The sequence below is a fragment of the Pristiophorus japonicus genome, chromosome 1 (assembly GCF_044704955.1).
Source record: "Pristiophorus japonicus isolate sPriJap1 chromosome 1, sPriJap1.hap1, whole genome shotgun sequence".
In the NCBI taxonomy this organism is placed as follows: domain Eukaryota; kingdom Metazoa; phylum Chordata; class Chondrichthyes; family Pristiophoridae; genus Pristiophorus; species Pristiophorus japonicus.
In genome coordinates this window covers 120,666,366-120,687,896 of record NC_091977.1, presented here as the reverse complement: position 1 = coordinate 120,687,896, position 21,531 = coordinate 120,666,366, and the positions used below count along the sequence as shown (strand labels likewise).

General features: G+C 40.4%; 1 protein-coding gene across 3 annotated transcripts in view; it reads left to right on the top strand.

The window, feature by feature from the left end:
• pcsk5b (proprotein convertase subtilisin/kexin type 5b) overlaps positions 1 to 11,102 on the top strand; it is a 280,532-nt gene extending 269,430 nt beyond the window's left edge. For 2 of the 3 annotated variants that reach the window (XM_070882813.1, XM_070882798.1), the window contains 3 exons: positions 4,524 to 4,653; positions 6,093 to 6,208; positions 7,886 to 11,102. In XM_070882813.1, coding sequence (XP_070738914.1) covers positions 4,524 to 4,653; positions 6,093 to 6,208; positions 7,886 to 8,001 — 362 coding nt within the window. In that variant the 3' untranslated portion in view covers positions 8,002 to 11,102. Of the gene's footprint in view, positions 1 to 4,523; positions 4,654 to 6,092; positions 6,209 to 7,555; positions 7,676 to 7,885 lie in introns of those variants that run through there. The other variant, XM_070882808.1, reaches the window with a different exon arrangement.
• The last annotated feature ends 10,429 nt before the right edge of the window (positions 11,103 to 21,531 follow it).

Below are 21,531 nucleotides of genomic sequence, written 5' to 3'. Positions count from 1 at the left end.
TGGGTCACAAGGCTGGGGTGTAAAGATAACTTTAGTGTTTTATGGATGGGATTTCAGGACAACGTGTAAGTCACTCAAGCTGAGACACTGAATAAATAAACCTCTGAAACCTTTCAACTTCGACTCTATTCTCATGGGTTCAACGAAACATAGAAAATAGGTGCAGGAGTAGGCCATTCAGCCCTTCGAGCCTGCACCACCATTCAACAAGATCATGGCTGATCATTCACCTCCGTACCCCATTCCTGCTTTCTCTCCATACCCCTTGATCCCTTTAGCCGTCAGGGCCATATCTAACTCCCTCTTGAATATATCCAATGAACTGGCATCAACAACTCTCTGCAGCAGGGAATTCCACAGGTTAACAACTCTCTGGGTGAAGAAGTTTCTCCTCATCTCGGTCCTAAATGGCTTACCACTTATCCTTAGATTGTGACCCCTGGTTCTGGACTTCCCTAACATCGGGAACATTCTTCCTGCATCTATCCTGTCCAGTCCCGTCAGAATTTTATATGTTTCTATGAGATCTCCTCTCATTCTTCTAAACTCCAGTGAATATAGGCCCAGTCGATCCAGTCTCTCCTCATGTCAGTCCTGCCATCCCGGGAATCAGTCTGGTGAACCTTCGCTGCACTCCCTCAGTAGCAAGACTGTCCTTCCTCAGATTAGGAGACCAAAACTGAACACAATATTCCAGGTGAGGCCTCACCAAGGCCCTGTACAACTGCATTAAGACCTCCCTGATCCTATACTCAAATCCCCTAGCTATGAAGGCCAGCATGCCATTTGCCGCCTTCACTGCCTGCTGTATCTGCATGCCAACTTTCAATGACTGATGTACCATGACACCCAGGTCTCGTTGCACCTCCCCTTTTCCTAATCTGCCGCCATTCAGATAATCTGCCTTGTTTTTGCCACCGAAGTGGATAATTTCACATTTATCCACATTATACTGCATCTGCCATGCATTTGCCCACTCACCTAACCTGTCCAAGTCAACCTGCAGCCTCTTAGCATCCTCCTCACTGCTCACACTGCCACCCAGCTTAGTGTCATCTGCAAACTTGGTGATATTACACTCAATTCCTTCATCTAAATCATTGATGTATATTGTAAATAGCTGGGGTCCCAGCACTGAGCCCTGCGACACCCCACTAGTCACTGCTTGCCATTCTGAGAAGGACCCGTTTATCCCTACTCTCTGCTTCCTATCTGCCAACCAGTTCTCTATCCACGTCAATACATTACCCCCAATACCATGTGCTTTAATTTTGCACACTAATCTCTTGTGTGGGACCTTGTCAAAAGCCTTTTGAAAGTCCAAATACACCACATCTACTGGTTCTCCCTTGTCCACTCTACTAGTTACATCCTCAAAAAATTCTAGAAGATTTGTCAAGCATGATTTCCCTTTCATAAATCCATGCTGACTTGGACCGATCCTGTCACTGCTTTCCAAATGTGCTGCTATTTCATCTTTAATAATTGATTCCAACAATTTCCCCACTACTGATGTCAGGCTAACCAGTCTATAATTCCCCGTTTTCTCTCTTCCTGCTTTTTAAAAAAAAAAGTGGTGTTGCATTAGCTACCCTCCAGTCCATAGGAACTGATCTAGTGTCGATAGACTGCTGGGAAATGATCACCAATGCATCCACTATTTCTAGGGCCACTTCCTTAAGAACTCTGGGGTGCAGACTATCAGGACCTGGGGATTTATCGGCCTTTAATCCCATCAATTTCCCCGTCACAATTTCCTGACTAATAAGAATTTCCTTCAGTTCTTCCTTCTTGCTAGACCCTCGGTCCCCTAGTATTTCCAGAAGGTTATATGTGTCTTCCTTAGTGAAGACAGAACCAAAGTATTTGTTCAATTGGTCTGCCATTTCTTTGTTCCCCATTATAAATTCACCTGATTCTGACTGCAAGGGACCTATGTTTGTCTTCACTAATCTTTTTCTCTTCACGTATCTATAAAGCTTTTGCAGTCAGTTTTTATGTTTCCAGCAAGCTTACTCTCGTACTCTATTTTCCCCCTCCGAATTAAACCCTTTGTCCTCCTCTGCTGAATTCTAAATTTCTCCCAGTCCTCAGGTTTTCTGCTTTTTCTGGCCAATTTACATGCCTCTTGGATTTAACACTATCCCTAATTTCCCTTGTTAGCCACGGTTGAGCCACCTTCCCTGTTTTTCATTTTTACTCCAGACAGGAATGTACAATTGTTGACATTCATCCATGTGATCTTTAAATGTTTGCCATTGCCTATCCACCGTCAACCCTTTAATATTATTCTAGCCAATTCACATCTCATACCATCTAAGTTACCTTTTCCTTAAGTTCATGACCCTAGTCTCTGAATTAACTGTGTCACTCTCCATCTTAATAAAGAATTCTACCATATTATGGTCACTCTTCCCCAAGGGGCCTCGCACAACATGATTGAAAATTAGTCCTTTCTCATTACACATCACCCAGTCTAGGATGGCCAGCCCTCTAGTTGGTTCCTCGACATATTGGTCTAGAAAACCATCCCTGATCTACTCCAGAAAATCCTCCTCCACCGTATTGCTACCAGTTTGGTTAGCCCAATCTATATGCAGATTAAAGTCGCCCATGATAACTGCTGTACCTTTATTGCACGCATCCCTAATTTTTTGTTTGATGCTGTCCCCAACCTCACTACTGCTGTTGGTGGTCTGTACACAACTCCGACTAGCGTTTTCAGCCCTTTGGTATTCCGCAGCTCTACCCATACAGATTCCACATTATCCAAGCTAATGTCCTTCCTTACCATTGCGTTAATTTCCTCTTTAACCAGCAATGCTTACCCACCTCCTTTCCCTTTCTGTCTATCCTTCCTGAATGTTGAATACCATTGGATGTTGAGTTCCCAGCCTTGGTCATCCTGGAGCCATGTCTCCATGATGCCAATTATATCATATTCGTTAATAGCTGCCTACGCAGTTAATGCGTCCATTTTATTATGAATACTTCTCGCATTGAGGCACAGAGCCTTCAGGCTTGTCTTTTTAACACACTTTGTCCCTTTAGAATTTTGCTGAAATGTGACCCTTTTTGTTTTTTGCCTTGGGTTTCTCTGTCCTCCACTTTTACTTTTCTTCTTTCTATCTTTTGCTTCTGCCCCCATTTTACTTCCCCCTGTCTCCCTGCATAGGTTCCCATTCCCCTGCCATATTAGCTTAACCCCTCCCCAACAGCAATAGCAAATATACAGAGGCAAATATAATTTATAATCTGTAGTAATCTCCCATCAGAGAACTATGGTTGCAGCTCCAAGCAAATACATTTCTCTAGGTGGGAGTAAATGGTTGTTGCTGCCGCAGTGACAGCAACTGTTTACTGAAAAATTGACTTTGTTTCTTCCCCTATGCTTCCATTGGTGCTGACTCAAAGTACTTGTAGCACCGTGGTGGTAAGAGGCAATTTTTCCCCAGCAGTGTCAGCAGCTAAAAATTTGAAAAGTGAATATTTTTGTTGTATTTTGACTTTGCTGGAGCACCAAGGATTACCGGTTCAGATACTGATGCATGAATCTGGGAATCTCCCGACCAGTATTGTGGCGTGAAAAATTGCTTGGATATGGCACAAGTGACATTCAGCACTCGTGCTTATTCAAGGATAGGTGTCCTCTAATCTTGTTTTTGCTTTGGAAGGATAATGAAAGGGTGTGTAGTCCCACTGATGTGGTGGTAGAATGCTACAGTGCTAAGAATAAAAATGCTGATGCCCAGCTGACTAAGCTAAATGCTCCAGTATTCTTCTAATTTGTATGCTGCGTTGTTGCCAGGTGCTTACAGAAGTTTAAAAGGTAGTTACTCCTGGTTTGCCAGGTGACTGTTACTGTGCCATCGATCAGAAAAATGCTGATCTTCCCAATTGACACCTTGACAAAATTCTAGATGTGTTTGTCTTCCCAGTGATTATTAGAATTAATTTTGTCAGCAAATACATTTTTCCTCTTGTCATCCATATACCGCACAAGTAATGCTGAGATGAGGTTTTAAGCACTCCTCAAGAAAATAGATATACCTGTACCAGTGGACAAGGATGGTCTGAAACTACAGTCAAATCCTCATGTATCAGATATCAATTGTTTACATATTTTAATATTTTGATTTATAGTAAATTTAGTTGATTTCCATTTTTTGTGGTGAGTTTACCTAGTTTATTACATAATTATACAGTACTTTAATTCTCAACAAGAGCTGGCTATTTATAAGCCAATTCCCAGGATTGGTGTGTAAAACCAAGAGGATATAATAAGATGGCTGTAATAAATATTGGCATTCTATCCTTGCAGGACAGATCTTTAACTATGTCCAGTGACTACACTTAAATTACCATTTATTTCAAATCTTGATTGGCATTTATGTGAGCTAAAGGGTTGGACACCAACATTTTCTGTGCAATGCTGTTACCAAATGAGTGTCTTTAGTAAATCAGATCTTCTGATTTGAGTCATGAAGATCTACTCTGGCCATAATCATGTTTCTGTATTGCAGGTCCAGGCCAAGAGTCCTGTACAGAGTGTGCTGTAGGTTACTATCTGGAGGAGTGGCGATGTGTGTCAAGCTGCAGCAGTGGCTATTATATGGACCAGGCATCTGAACATGGAGAAAAGACATGCAGGAGGCAAGTTGTGATTTAAAAAAAATATATATTTATGTTAGTGATGTCAAAGTATTTTGTGCTGTTTTTCATCTGTGACCAAGCTTTGGTCACCCATGCTAATCGCCCTCTTCCTAGCTTAGTCTCCTTCTACCTATCTGTGAGGCAAAGCATTGGATTATTACCAAACTGCACAGTGTAGAATGTGGGGTCTGAAGTGCAGTTCTCCAAATTCTGATTTTTGAGAATATTTAACATTGAACTTTTTGTTGCTTCATCTACTGAAGGCCAACATTAACAGATGCCTGAGAATTTAACAGTGACATCTCTTCTCTACCATGATTTCAAAGTATACATTTTACTCCAAAGGTGGGAATATTTTGCAGAATCCATGTCGATGATCTCTCTACTAAAAGAACTTTTTTTTTAAGTATTTATATAGTGCATTTCACAACTTCTGGATGTCCCAAAGTGCTTCACAGCCAATGACATACTTTTGAAATATAGTTATTGTTGTAATGTAGGGAGAAATTAGAATGGTTGTTATTTCTTGCTTTAAGATTCTGAATATGAATTTTATCCTGTATCAGTGTTGCTTTTTCTCCTGAACATTCTTTCATTTGTAACTTATTCTAATAATTGTGTAGCCATTTATTTGCTGAGTTTTATTCTGGGAGAACCTGCTTGAGTCACCTACCTCTTTAACTCTACCAGTCTAAGTGAGTTTCTGTGAATTAAAAAATGTTTTTTTTTTTTAAAAGAGGTGTTGATCAAGGAATGCTTTGCCATTGGGAGTAGTTGAGGCTACTGCATCTTTAAAGGGCAAAGTAGACACACATTTTGTAGAGAAAGATAAAAGGGCTATGGGAAAGAGCAGGACAATGTGATTCGTTTGGAATTATCCTACCAAAGGGCTGACACAGGGATGATGGGTCAAATGGTTTCTATTTGCTGTAAACTTCCATGGTCCCTTTTGTATGGGTGGGGAGTGCCAATGGAGAGAGACAGAAGAGAGAAATTATGTGGAAAGCATGAGTGGAAAACCTGCCTACCAACTCTATATTTACAAGGAAGTAACACACACCACAGCAGTCATTATATGGCAGTGTTTCCAGGGAATTCAGGAGGCCCTCATAGCACCAAAACTGGCTCCTGCAGACTATTCCGTCAACGCCATAAATGTCAGCAGACGGGGCACAATCGCAACATAACTGCTGGAATCTCACCGCTGTGGATTTTGGTGGCTGATGTGTCCAGGTGCTGTGTTACTGAATACTTTTGCAGTCTGTCCTCCCAAATTACATTTGCACATGAAAAATTCTTCATTTAAGATTTTGGATCAACAGTCATCTTCCTATACTAAAATATCACCTTCCCCCTTCCTGTACTTATTTTCTTTATATTTACACACAGGAAAGCATTTATGGGACTTTTGCACAAAATATATATATCTTTTTTTTAAGGTGTGATGCAAGCTGTTTAACTTGTGCCGGTCAGGGAGAAAGGAACTGCAGCACCTGTCCTAGTGGATATAACCTCGAGGGGGGTGTCTGTGTGGTTGGCACTGTTTGTAAAGATGGTGAGTACTCCTGGTCATTGCTTTCCTTTTAAACTGTGCTTGGGGAAGTAGAGAAAATCACTTCAGTTGGACGTACTGAGACAACATTAATGTTATTTGAAAACGTCTTTAAATTTGAATGGTGTTTGGTTTGAAATTCAGCTTATATTTTATTTGTCATGGGAAGTTTTATTTAACTATCAATTTTGCTGTATCAGCTGATAATGAAGATGCTGTTAATGCACTTATCAGGCAGTGGTTTTGGCATTCAATAATGGCGCTTGATTTTGGTTTGCACCACTTGCATACAAATTACCTCCTCCTCTCCATTCCTCTCCTGAATGCACATGTTGTCTCTCTGCAGGCTGGTAGTTATCCATCCAGTCATGTGTTCAAAGGCTAATCTTTGTGTGCAAGCCCAAACAATAAACCGCAGCAGCCTATTCATTTTCTTTTAGATTACTGTGCTGTTTATAAAAGCAATGTGTGAAATGTCTGAGGAAAAGTAAATACCAATTAATGACTTTGTGAATAAATGAATTAACTGGTATGGTGCACGGGGACATAAGCCAGGAAGGCCTAGGCTCGATTCATAGTCTACTTTGTTAACTGGGGTGGTGATAGGGTAACTACACTTTGCCTCAGGCTACAGAGGTGAAAGGTCAGCTAGGGACACTGCTATCCAATGACCCTTGTTGCAGAAAGTGTATGTTTCTGAATGTGAGGTGAGAGCAGTCATTTTCAACTTCGGCAGATGTGGTAAACTGGTAGTATCTGATCAGCTGCCCGTGATGACCGAATATTTGGGAGTATTTTTTTAATTATGTTTTAGGATTAGGGAATATTTATGATGTGTACTAAATGGTGAGATAAACATCTGTGAAAGCAATGGACTTGATTGTGCTTTCTTCTTCCATGCTTTGCATTCTTCTATTATGTAATTAGAAGACCAAACTCTTCAAGCAGCTTTGTAGCCCATCTACAGACATAAAGTGAGAGGAATATGGCACAGGAGTGGGTACCTGGATTTGGGTGGGGAGGTGGGGGCGGGGGGGGGGGGGGGAAGAAATTGTCTAGTACTGAATTTCTCCCAGCATGCAATCTAGAAAATTCAGCAAAATATTTTCCTCGAGTAATTTACACAGGATTATGCTGCTCTACAAGTTAAATATTCCAAGGTCTTTCAAACACGTGGTCAGTATGTATTTCTATGATCAGTATTGAAAGCCAATCTATTTCCACTGATAATCATTAAGATATTTTAAATGGCTACTAATGTATTTTGACAGCGTGTACTATGGACTTCTTGATCCGTTGTAATTGCAAATGTAGGTTTTTCAGCTTGTTATTTTATGCCTTTTTTTCTAGATTCCTATTTTACCTTCTTTAATGTGATTAAATGGTTCTTTCATCTGTGGTTATGATTCACTTTCATGATGTTTTAAACAACTGTTTTCTAATGTCTTCCTCTCTGATCTTTTTCCCCCTTCAAAAATGGAATAAAATCACTTCCTGTCGCAAAAAAATGAAAACTTACTTCCTGTTGGATACAATTTCTTCTGGCGAACAAAAAAAATTGCTTCTGTCACCCTCTTGGCTGGTTTTTTCTGCCCTGTCTGACAATCACCTACTTCGTCCCTCTGCTTCCATCTTCCCAACCTTCAAACTCCTGTCTCTGTGATCCTGATCTCTGGAAAGCAACGGAAGAATCGTGGGCCGAGGGAAGTTTCTGCGTCTTGGTGAAAAAGAACAGCCTTTGCCAGCGGAAAGTGCTTCAACAACTGTGTTGCAGAACATGTTCACTTAAAGGTTGAACGGACGACTGCAGGGTTTCCACCCCCCTTTGCTCCTGTATGCACACGTGTAAATTCTTTTAATATTAAAAAAAAAAATAGAAAGCCACCCTTTCTTCTCCTTCAAGGAGATGGTGAACTGTGTGACAGAACTTTTAATGGTGAAGCAATTACAACAGACCTACCTTTCACTTCAGGTGTTTACTGTCTGACATCTGGAATAACTAACTTGTCAGTATTTTACTTTTATGACCAAAGCGTATAATGCCAAATTTCCTATTTGAATGAGATCTGATTTTCCCACCCCCCCCCAACCATCCTCAACCATAAGTATAAGATTTGAATTTGGGAAAGGTTTTCTTTCCTGATTATTTTCTACAATATTGAACAGTTTACATGATTACAAAATTGGCAGGTTAGTATATGAATTGGTGTTTACATTTAAAATGGACACTTAAATTTAAACCCCGTCGGATGCACAAATGTCAATATTGGGTGATTCCAGATAAATATGGACAGGTATGTAACCGAGGAATAACATGCTTCTTTCCAGCTGGGGAACAACCATCAAAAATGCTATTCCGCATGCTCACACTAAACCTCTTCTGCAATAATAACTTATAAATTTCAGTATGTTTAAGCTTTTAATCCTTATTAACTAACCACCTAAAGCTTTCAATATATTGGTCATGGCTTATTTGATGTTGATAATCAAGGTGGCATCAGTGGTGGAAAGTGCTGACATTGGTATCAATGTTAATGGTAATGATTGTCGTAGAATGTTTTCAAAAGCAAAACGGGTGGCAGCTTCGCCAAGCAATCTCCCCTTTCACTTCCTCTGAGTGAGTTGTTGGTGCTCAATAGTGCTGCCATTAAAGCATAGCCTTGTAAGGTCCCTTTGGCATGCAAGTACATATACATTAATACAAAAGCAAGATACTTATACATTAATATGCATTCCACTAATCAGATCCCTTGTTATGCAAAGTCTGATTTACTTCTCTTTTCTGCTACACTTATTTGCTTTTGCTCTGTTCTGGGATGTTTAGCATTTTACTGTTTAAAAACTGACGACGTTTTTATTTTTCTGGAATTTAAATCTTACTACTTTTAAGAGATTAGGATTATTAATACAGGCCTGCATTTTTTTAATTACCAAATTCAACAGTACTGTTTATGAATATTTGTGCTCAACTGTGATTTGTGTACAAATTCAGGTCAAAATAAAATCCATGACCTAATTTTACATAGACCAAAATTTGCTCAGATTGAATCTAGATAAACTGATGCAGGTAATCCATCCAAGTCCAAACCTATCTTTCTGTGCATTTCAACACCTGCACAGATAGGTACTTCACAGCCAGAAAGATTGCACATTTCAAATTTTTTACTGATCACCAATTGTCACACCAGCTACACCTGCATAGATGTCAGGGCTATGGAGTCTGTTAATATGGTCAGTAATGTGGACTGATGGGCATGGAGAAAAGCTTGTCAGACATGTCTGTTAAGATGGAAAGAATTTCAAGTTCTCAGGTGCACTGCGTATATGGCTTGGCTCATTGGCTTTGGGCTGAATTAAATTCTGAACTCGCATGTTGCTGCAGGTGTTTGTGTGCATTTAAAAAAAAAAAAAATCTTTCACTTCAGGTTTGGACTGTAGAAAAGGCAACTGAAGTTGATGTGCAAAACAATATGTTGCACCGATGGTGCTTGGAATATATGGTGACTTATGCTGGCATGTGATTGCAGCTCGCCTTCAGGGGAAAAATAATTTTCTCCATTTTTTTATATGGGCAAGAAAGATAGCCTAGCAATGAGAGCACGGGCTTCAAAACTAGATAGATGTACTTCGTCGGTTCTAGGTGAAGCATCAGGTTCTACCTCGCAGCATGTTCCCTCCCAACCTGTTCAAGCGTGACCTAAAACTTGAATACAGACAGCAGCACAGGTGCTGGAAATGCTCCTTTATTTTTAAAGGAGTTGTGTTGTCAGGAATTTGTGGTGTACAGGTAAAACTCAAGTTAACAGAGCAACCTGCTGTCTTTATATATTGTGGGCATGGGCAGCAAGTGTTTCCATTTATTGATGCTTGTGGTTTTATTGATTTTTAAATGGCTTTTAAAAGTTTGGTTTATAGCAAAACTAGAAGAAATTCACAATGAATTTGGAAAGCAACCTCACTCCTTTTTTTTTTTCTCTTCATTTCCCCTGCCCCTAGAATGGTGCTGATTTTTGATTTGACTAATGAGAGTGTAGCTTTCCCAATTCATTGCGCTAAATTCAATTTTCTACACTTATGTCTGCAGTGATTTTGAAATTGTGCTTGGCCGATTCCAAATTTTTATTACACCGTCTCGTATCCCTTCACTCGCATCATACCCAACAAAAATCCCCCAGTTACCAAGATCCTATTTCTGCCCCCCCCCCACCCCACGCGCAAGTATATCTGATGCTCATTTAATTGAACCGTGGCTTTGACACAGTGCATCACAGAATGCTGCTTCCCTATTACCTTTCATGACAAATGTGAAGCAAGCACATTCCCACATTGCACTGAGCTGTTGGTCATCATTGGATTAAAGGAACTCTCCCTTTTTTCTGATCATTGCGTAAACTGTCCTATGTTAGTGATGACCCATTCTTTGAAGCTCAGATATTTGATCGCCATTTCTTTCTCTTAGATTTCCTCCCACTGATGTTATATGTGCATTAGCTCCAATACTATTCAAATACTGCCTTGGTCTCATGATTTTTAATAATTATAATTTTAACTTGGTCTAATTTGTTTAAACCTAAGTAAAATATGTATTCATAATAATGGACATGGATTGTAAAGATTGTCAGATACTAGCAAAAACATAAAACAAACTAAGATGGGCGATAATCTAGTTTACATTTAGCATAGTGTCATTGTCATTGAATTCAAGATCGTGTTTACTGATACTGTACATGTGTAAAATGCTCAGTCATTACATGTAAAATATTGTAGTCCTGTTGTATCGGATAATGGCCAAAATCAGTGTAATTCCATATTTTATTTTTGCTATTAAATTAACCTTAATTTCATATTTCAGTCTTGGAAGAATCTAAAGTCTTGTTTAGAATATCACTGTGTGCAAAAGAGCTTTCTATGTTTTAAAAATATGTAGTTTGATAGTTTTAACTGTAAAATGAAAGCGGCATTAAAATCAGTTCAATAAAGTTTAAAAAGTGTTTTATATACAACTATTGTATGTCTGTGACATTATTCAAAGGCAATTGATTTTCAATTTGGTGAGGAAGCAAAATATACGAAGTATTTTTTTTATATTCGAGGGGCATATTAATCAAACATTTCCTAACATCCCAAATGCTTAAGCAATTTCTCAGAAGCTACTGGATAGATGTAGCTCAAAAAGCAACTTTTTTGCACCAGATATGTGCATATTAATTCAATCAGGAATATCAACCAACAGGTGAGAAAGCTGAGTAAGCATGCAAATAAAACTCACCATTTTGCCATTCCACTAACTGCCCCCATGTTACAGAAAGATTCGGTAAAATGAAATACCATGGCACAACTTAACTGCAACTGTGCACTGTTGTAGAACAGAAGGCCCATAATTTCAAGAACATTGAAAATTAAGCAAAAGCTATTACATCCTGACCTGCTTGCGTAGATATGCAGTTGCAATAATGTCCATATTTCTGCGTGCCTTGCATTTTAGAGTTTCGGGTAAAATGGGGAAAGAAACAACGGTGGGGGAGAAATTGGACTGAACTATGTGGAGATTAAAAGGAGAGGCTGCTTTCCTTTCTTTCATTAGCACTTGAGTCCAATTGTACAACCTGGCTGATATCCAGTTACTTGACATAGGTACTGAGCCTAGGGCCACCTTTATCGGGCTCAGTTCCACATTCCGCAGTGCACTTGCAAACTAGGCTGTCAGGAAGTCAATCAAGCTTCTCAAACTAAAAGTAAAAATTTCAAACTGAACTTGTATCCTGTATTTAAAATGTTCAGTGCCACTGTAGAATATATTCTTCCTTTTTACACATTTTCAAAAATAACATTTGAAGTGGATGGTGATATTAATGCAGAGGCTAGTAATGTTGCAAATTTCTGAACCTACATGAACCCTGAAGTATCAATCATTTTATTAGCAAATTCATATCAAAACATTTTTATGAACAAAATGATTGAAGCATTTAAATAGTAACCCCATTCATCCAAGGTTGTGATCTACAAGATCATAGAATCATAGAAATTTACAGTATGGAAGGAGGGCATTTCGGCCCATCGTGTCCGCACCAGCCAACCAAGAGTTATCCAGCCTAATCCCACTTTCCAGCTCTTGGTCGGTGTAATGTCTGTAAGCTTGTAATGTTTGTAGCTCCACACTGTGGATGTGGACGTATTGTGTACTGCAAGTGCAGAGTTAAAATAATAAACAGAACTGGCAGATTTTCGGAGACTTCCGAGAGAGCTGCCTGCCATGTTAGGAAGCTGTGTGTGCTGTGCTCTGTGAATATATCACATTTGGCGACTGAGATGGGATTTTTCGGATGATTTAAAGCTAAAATTTTGTTGAAGGATTCAGCCAGCCGACAGAGAGACTTTGGAAGTTTCTGTCTTTGGGAAAAAAAGCTACAAAATCTGAGGTAAAATACAGCACACAGTGTGCACAGCTAGAGATTAAAATGGCAGGTGTATTGGGATATTTGGGAGATTATAGACATGACCGGGAATGTTTTAAAGCGTATGTGGATCGGCTAGAAATGTATTTCACTGCAAATAACACAATCAAAGTTCCAGACAATGCAGTCCAGAACCGGGCTGTAGTGGAACGTAAGAAAGCGATCTTCTTATCGGAGGCAGGTCCGGCATTATACGAAACCCTTGCAAATCTGCTTGTGCCTGACGAGCCAAAGGACACAATGCTTAAAGAGATTTTAACGAAGCTGGAGCAGAACTATAACCCCAAACTGTTAGAAATTGCTGAAAGCTATCGTTTCGGGATTCGGAATCAAAAGGCTGATGAAGTTATCAGTGATTACATCGTAGCACTAAAAAAGCTGTCGAAGCACTGTAATTTTGGAAACTTTCAAAACCGAGCATTACGGGATTGTTTTGTTTGTGGGGTGAAAAATGATGCAATCAGAAGGAAGTTATTGACGGCGGATGACTTGACTTTTGAGATTGCTTGTCAGACAGCGAGGTCGGTGGGCATGGCCGAATAATATTCCCGAGAATTAAGTAATGATTACGGTCGTCAGTCAACCGAGGTAAATCACCTGCAGGTTCAAAGTAAAAGATGGGCATGGATGAAAATCTCAGAAACTGGAAATTCTACCAGAGCGTTGAAGTCATGCTATAGGTGCCTGGGACAACACATTGCTCAAAGTTGTCCATATGTGAAGACAGAGTGTTTCTTCTGCAGAAAGACTGGGCATTTTGCGAAGGCATGCCGACTGAAGGGTAAATCAGCTTTCAAAGCTATGAGTCCAGCGTTCAAAGCTATGAATAGAAATCCAAAGAGACTACATAGCTTGGAAGAACAACAACAGGACAAGGAGATGTTAGAATTAAACGTCATCAGGAACATGAGGTTAACGGACAGCGATTCGGAAAGCATCAAAATCCACATAGATGTTGCGGGATTCAAGATACCAATGAAAATTGACACGGGTGCATCCGTGAGTGTAGTACCGGAGTCACTATATCGTGACAAATTGCGTGATTTTCAACTGGAGAAATCCAAGATAGAGCTGCGTGGCTACTCGGGAGAGAAAATTCCTGTGGTAGGCTGTATCACCGTAGCGGTGAAATATAAAGATCAATTTCAGAACTTGCCTCTAATAGTAGTGAAAGGAGACAAGCCTGCCTTACTAGGAAGAAATTGGTTGAGCTCACTGAAGCTGGATTGGAGTAAGATTTTCTGTGTGGAAGGGAGATTTTCATCAACGGTGAGGTTATCGAGCAGTATCCGAAGGTGTTCTGCGAAACGGACAGTCCGAGCCAAGACTTCAAGGCGAGTGTCAGGGTACAGAAAGACGCTAGATCGGTTTACTTACAAGCCACGTTCCGTACCATATGCACTCAAGGAGAAAGTTGAGCAAGAACTCAAAAGACTGGAGACTGAGAACATTATTTGTAAGATAGATCGATGTAATTGGGCTACACCCATTGTTGTACCTAAGTCTGATGGTAAGGTAAGATTGTGTGGTGATTATAAAGTAACTGTAAACCAGGTTCCAAAGGGTAATGTCCCCAATACATTGCCGAATATAGAAGATTTGTTCAGAACACTGACAGGTGGTCATAGAAACATAGAAACATAAAAATAGGTGCAGGAGTAGGCCATTCGGCCCTTCGAGCATGCACCGCCATTCAATGAGTTCATGGCTGAACATGCAACTTCAGTACCCCATTCCTGCTTTCTCGCCATACCCTTTGATCCCCCTAGTAGTAAGGACTACATCTAACTCCTTTTTGAATATATTTAGTGAATTGGCCTCAACTACTTTCTGTGGTAGAGAATTCCACAGGTTCACCACTCTCTGGGTGAAGATGTTTCTCCTCATCTCGGTCCTAAATGGCTTATCCCTTATCCTTAGACTGTGACCCCCTGGTTCTGGACTTCCCCAATATTGGGAACATTCTTCCTGCATCTAACCTGTCTAAACCTGTCAATTTTAAACGTTTCTATAGATCCCCTCTCATTCATCTGAACTCCAGTGAATACAAGCCCAGTTGATCCAGTCTTTCTTGATATGTCAGTCCCGCCATCCCGGGAATCAGTCTGGTGAACCTTCGCTGCACTCCCTCAATAGCAAGAATGTCCTTCCTCAAGTTAGGAGACCAAAACTGTACACAATACTCCAGGTGTTGGCTCACCAAGGCCCTGTACAACTGTAGTAACACCTCCCTGCCCCTGTACTCAAATCCCCTCACTATGAAGGCCAACATGCCATTTGCTCTTCTCAAAACTGGATCTTACGAATGCCTACTTACAGCTTGAACTAGATGAGGAGTCCAAGTCATGTTTGACTATAAATACTCATTTAGGCCGATATCAATTTAATAGGCTACCGTTTGGACTGTCTTCCGCCCCTGCCATTTTCAAAGGGGTGATGAACCAGATTTTGCAAGGTATTGAAGGGGTAGTATGTTATTTGGATGACATACTAATTTCAGCACCAAATAGGCAAATTTGTGAATGAAGTCCTCAAACGGCTAGAGAAGCACAGAGTACGAGTGTCTGCTCGTAAGTGAGTTATTTAAAAACTAAGTGGAGTACTTGGGGTACAGAGTAGACAAAGATGGTTTACATCCAACCATGGAAAAATTGAATGCAATTAGAAATGCACCCAATCCCAGGAATGTCACTGAACTTCGTTCATTCTTGGGCCTTGAACTATTATGGGAAGTTCCTACCAAATTTGGCTACAGTATTACATCCACTAAATGAACTTTTGAAAAAACAGGTCCATTGGAAGTTGTCAAAAGAATGCGATACAGCATTCAAGGAGTGCTGTATCGCATTCTTTTGACCACTTCCAAATGGACCTGTTTTTTCAAAAGTTCATTCAGTGGATGTAATACTGTAGCCAAATTTGGTAGGAACTTTAAGGAGTGTAAAAGAAAATTGGTTGAGAGCACCATGTTAGTTCACTATGACATATCTCGGGAGATTAAGCTAGCATGTGATGCCTCTCCGTATGGAGTTGGGGCAGTAATCTCTCATGTATTAAGTAGTGGGGAGAAGAGACCAATTGCTTTTGCTTCACGCACTCTCAGTGCCAGTGCGAGTAACTATGCGCAAATTGAAAGGGAAACTTTGGCATTAATTTTTGGGGTCAAGAAGTTTCACAAATACTTGTATGGTCGTAAGTTTACCATCGTTACGGACCATAAGCCCGTAACAGCAATCCTCCATCCAAAGTCCCCAGTTCCAACATTAGCTGCAGCTCGAATGCAGAGATGGGCTTTGCTTTTGTCAGCATATACATATGATATTGAATACAGACGATCAGTTGATCACAGTAATGCGATGCAATGTCTAGATTGCCTTCCCCATCACAAGTTACACCCGATAGGGAAGGAGTGTTTTATTTTTCATACATTGATAAACTGCCAGTCACAGCTGAAGAGATTGATAGAGCAACCAAACGTGACCCAGTGATGTCAAAGATGTATGAGACTATTGCAAATGGATGGCCAAACCAGGTAACGGACAAAGATACACATCCATTCTTCGTTCGTAGGAATGAATGATCAGTCGATAAAGATTGTATCATGTGGGGTGTAAGAGTGGTCATACCAAATAAATTCAGGTCCAAATTATTACGAGACCTCCATGACCAGCACCTGGGAATGTGCTTGACCAAGAGTTTTGTATGAAGTTATTTATGGTGGCCAGGTCTTGGTAAGAGTACATCGTGAGTCAGTGTACGACATGTCAATTGGTAAGCAAGCAACCACCAGCAGTACCATTACAGTCATGGAAATGGCCTCCCAGGGTGTGGCAAAGGCTACATATTGATTTTGCTGAGTTAGAAGGACAACAATTGTCCATTGTGATTGATAGCCATTCGATGTGGGTTGAGGTGTTTCCAATGTGGAAAATAACACGTAAAACATTGGACATTTTACAAAAATTATTTTCTTCATTTGGCCTCCCTGAAGAAATTGTTTCGGATAATGGACCACAGTTTCGTTCAGAAGAATTTGAACAATTCACGAGCAAAAAATGGTGTGAAACATACCACGGTTCCACCATACCATCCTGCTTTGAATGGTGCAGCAGAGCGCACTGTACAAATTGTAAAATGTGCCCTCATAAAACAAATGTTAGATCCAAATCCAAGGAAATGACAGTTGTCATTGGATCACAAATTGGCTAATTTTTTGATTACATATCGAAATACTCCTCATACAACTACTGGTGTAACACCAGCAGAGTTGTTTCTCAAACGACAGCCATGAACCAGATTCTCATTGTTAAAGCCAAATTTGGCAGTCCATGGAAGAGACACAATTATGACAGAAAGAGAATCAGGATAGAGGTAGAGTAAAAGAGAGAAGTGTGAAATTAAACCAGAAGGTGAGAGTGAAGAACCATCACCATAAATGGTTAAAGTGGTTACCAGGAAGAGTGGTGAAGATATGTGGTCCTCGCACATATTTGGTAAAGATGTTTGATAATGGACAGGTTAGGTTTGTTCATATTGGTCATATTTTACCTACAGACATGGAAGGAGTTGAAGGTGGAAATGATTCAATTATTTCTGACTTATCAGCTAGTTTTGATACACCAGGAGCAAATCCTAAATCCAATGTACTGGAAACAAATCCAGGAGAGAATCAGAATAAAAGTCTGAGACCGAGTCAGGAAAAGAAAGAGCCTGAAGTTAGTGAGTTCAAATGAAAATCAAGGAAATTCCGTGGAGGAAAACGTTCCTCTGGATGAGCTACGAATGAGTTTAGATTCGACACCATGTTTGGAAGGTTCTGTTCGAGAGCGAAGGTATCCTCTTCAAAACAGAAAACAAGTGGTAAAGTTAAATTTGTAAATATGGGAAAAAATAAGTTTATATCCTGTGTTATGTATAAACATGAAGGTTATGTATGATGTTTGTTATGATGGCTTCTTCATTAAGGAGGGAGAAGTGTAATGTCTGTAAGCTTGTAATTTGTAGCTCCACACTGTGGATGTGGACGTATTGTGTACTGCAAGCGCAGGGTTAATAATAAACCGAACCGGCAGATTTCCGGAGACTTCCGAGAGAGCTGCCTGCCATGTTAGGAAGCTGTGTGTGCTGTGTTCTGTGAATATAATCACAGTCGGTAGCCCTGTAGGTTACGGCACATTAAGTGCACATCCAAGTATTTTTTTAAATGTGGTGTGGCTTTCTGCCTCTACCACCCTTTCAGGCAGTGAGTTCCAGATCCCCACCACCCTTTGAGTAAAAATATTTCCCCTCGTTTCTCCTCTATACCTCCCCCAATTACTTTAAATCTATGCCTCTGATTGTTGGCCCCTCTGCCAAGGTAAACAGGTCCTTCCCATCCACTCTATCCAGGCCCCTCATCATTTTATACACCTCAATCAGGTCTCCCCTCAGCTTACTCTGTTCCAAAGAAAACTGACCCAGCATCTCCAATCTTTCCTCATAGCCAAAATTCTCCAGTCCAGGAAACATTCTTGTAAATGTCCTCTGCACCCTTTCCAGTGCAATAACATCTTTCCTGTAATGTGGTGACTAGAATTGCACACCGTACTCCAGCTGCGGCCTAAACAATGTTTTATACATTTCAAGCATAACATCCTTGCTCTTGTATTCCATGCCTCGACAATAAAGGCAAGTATTTCTTGCCTTCTTAACCACCTTATCTACCTGGCCTGCTACCTTCAGGGATCTGTGGACATGCACTCCAAGGTTTCTTTGTTCCTCTACACTTTTCAGTGTCGACAGGATTAATGAATAATCTAGTAAAGGACCTCTAGGAATGAGTGACCATAACATGGTTGAATTTCAAATTCAGTTGGAGGCTGAGAAAGTTGGATCTCAAACCAGTGTTCTAAACTTAAATAAAGGAGACTACAAAGGTATAAAGGCAGAGTTGGCTAAAGTAGACTGGGAAAATAGATTAAAATATTTAATTAATGAGCAGCGGCAGACATTTAAGGAGATATTTCATAACTTGCAACAAAAATATATCCCAATGAGAAGGAAAGACTAAGAGAAGGATAACCATCCGTGGCTAACTAAGGAAATAAGGGATGGTATCAAATTGAAAACAAGGACATACAATGTGGCCAAGACCTGTGGGAGGCCAGAGGATTGGGAAAATTTTAAAATGCAGCAAAGAATGACTAAAAAAATAATAGGGAAGATAGATTTTGAAAGTAAACTAACACGAAATATAAAACCAGATAGAGTTTCTACAAGTACATAAAAAGGAAAAGAGTGGCTAAATTAAATGTTGGTCCCCTAGAGGATGAGACTGGGGAATAACTAATGGAGAAATGGCAGACTTTGAACAAATATTTTGTATTGGTCTTCATGGTAGAAGACACTAAAAACATCCCAATAGTTAATAATCAAGGGGCAAAAGGGAGGGAAAACTTACTGCAATCACTATCACTAAAGAAGTATAACAGGTTGAATCTCTCTTATCCGAACCCTCGGGACCTGGCCTGTTCTGGATAAGGGATTTTTCCAGAAGAGGGGTGGTCACATTAAATTGGATGGTACAGGTACTGAGCAAGGGGATATCGGGGCATGCTGGGAGTGCGGCAGAGAGATCATTGGGGGGGGTGGATCATGGGGCCGGGCCAGCGATTGCAGGAATTGGCAGTGAGGAAGAACTTCAATTTGTTCATGTCGGAGTTCTGCGTATGCGCCATCTGATGACCGGGAATGGTTCTGGACGAGAAGTGGTTCTGGATAAGAGAGTTCTGGAAAGGGGACTCAGTAAAATAATGGGACTAAAGGCGGACAAGTCCCTTGGACCTGATGGGTGGCATCCTAGGGTCCTAAAAGAAGCAGCTGCAGTGACAGTGGATACATTGGTTGTAATCCACCAAAATTCCCTGGATTCTGGGGAGGTCCCAGCGGATTGGAAAACATAAGAACATAAGAATTAGAAACGGGAGTAGGCCATCTAGCCCCTCGAGGCTGCTCCACCATTCAATAAGATCACGGCTGATCTGGCCGTGGACTCAGCTCCACTTACCCGCCCTCTCCCCGTAACCCTTAATTCCCTTATGCAACACCCACAAATGTAACACCCCTATTTTAAAAAGGAGGCAGACAGAAAGCAGGAAACTATAGACCAGTTAGCCTAACATCTGTCATTGGGTAAATGCTGGAATCCATTATTGAGGAAGCAGTAGAAGAGCATTTGGAAAAGCATAATTCAATCAAGCAGAGTCAACATAGTTTTATGAAAGGGAAATCATGTTTGATAAATTTGCTGGAGTTCTTTGAGGATGTAGCGTGCAGGGTGGATAAGGGGGAACCAGTGGATGTGGTGTATTTGGATTTCCAGAAGGCATTCGATAAGGTGCCATATAAAAGGTTACTGCACAAGATAAAAGTTCACGGGGTTCTGGGTAATATATTAACATGGGTATACGTTTGGCTACCGAACAGAAAACAGAGAGTCGGGAGAAACGGGTCATTTTCCGGTTGGCAAACAGTAACTAGTGGGATGCCGCAGGGATCAGTGTTGGGACCTCAACTATTTACAATCTATATTAATAACTTGGATGAAGGGACCGAGTATAATGTAGCCAAGTTTGCTGATGATACAAAGATAAGTGGGAAAGCAAATTGTGAGGAGGACACAAGAAATCTGCAAAGGGACAGACAGGTTAAGTGAGTGGGCAAAAATTTGGCAGATGGAGTACAATGTGGAAAAATGTTAGGTTATCCATTTTGGTAGAAAAAAATAGAAGATCAAATTATAATTTAAATGGAGAAAAATTGCAAAATGCTGCAGTACAGAGGGACCTGGGGGTCCTTGTGCATGAAACACAAAGTTAGTATGCAGGTACAGCAAGTAATCAGGAAGGCAAATGGAATGTTAGCCTTAATTGCAAGAGGGATAGAGTATAAAAGCAGAGAAGTCCTGCTACAATTGTACAGGGTATTGGTGAGGCCACACCTAGAGTATTGCGTGCAGTTTTGGTCTCCGTATTTAAGGAGGGATATACTTGCATTGGAGGCTGTTCAGAGAAGGTTCATTAGGTTGATTTGGGAGATGAGGGGGTTGACGTATGAAGATAGGTTGGGTCTATACACATTGGAGTTCAGAAGAATGAGAGCTGATCTTATCGAAACATATAGATAATGAGAGGGCTCAAAGGTGGATGCATGGAGGATATTTCCACTCATAGGGGAAACTAAAACTAGAGGGCATAGTCTCAGAATAAGGGACCACCCATTTAAAACTGAGATGAGCAGGCATTTCTAATCTCAGAGTTGTAAATCTATGGAATTCTCTGCCCCAGAGAGCTGTGGAAGCTGGGTCATTGAATATATTTAAGGTGGAGATAGACAGATTTTTGATCGATAAGGGAATAAAGGGTTATGGGGAGCAGGCAGGGAAGTGAAGCTGAGTCAGTGATCAGATCAGCCATGATCTTATTAAATGGCGGAGCAGGCTCAAGGGGTCAATTGGCCTACTCCTGCTATTATTTAATGTGCATTCCCTAGCCTTGTTAGACCTCCCAAAATGCATTACTCACACTTACCTGGATTGAATTCCATTTGCCCCTGTTCTACCCACCTAACCAGTGCAAGATCATCTAATAAAGTGAGCGATTGAGACATTAGCGACATATTAGAATATAGCGGAACTTTTTTTCTAAGTTACCAGCAAATTCCCAATGGTATTACTCACAGTAAGTTGTATGGTATACTGTTTTATAATGAATAGGAATGAATTAATGTAATTCACAATGTATTATTCTGTTGCTAAGTTGGAGTTATGCACTCGTAAAGATCACAAGGTGTAATTATTAAACTGCCACCTCAGTAAATTAGACTCCAATTATT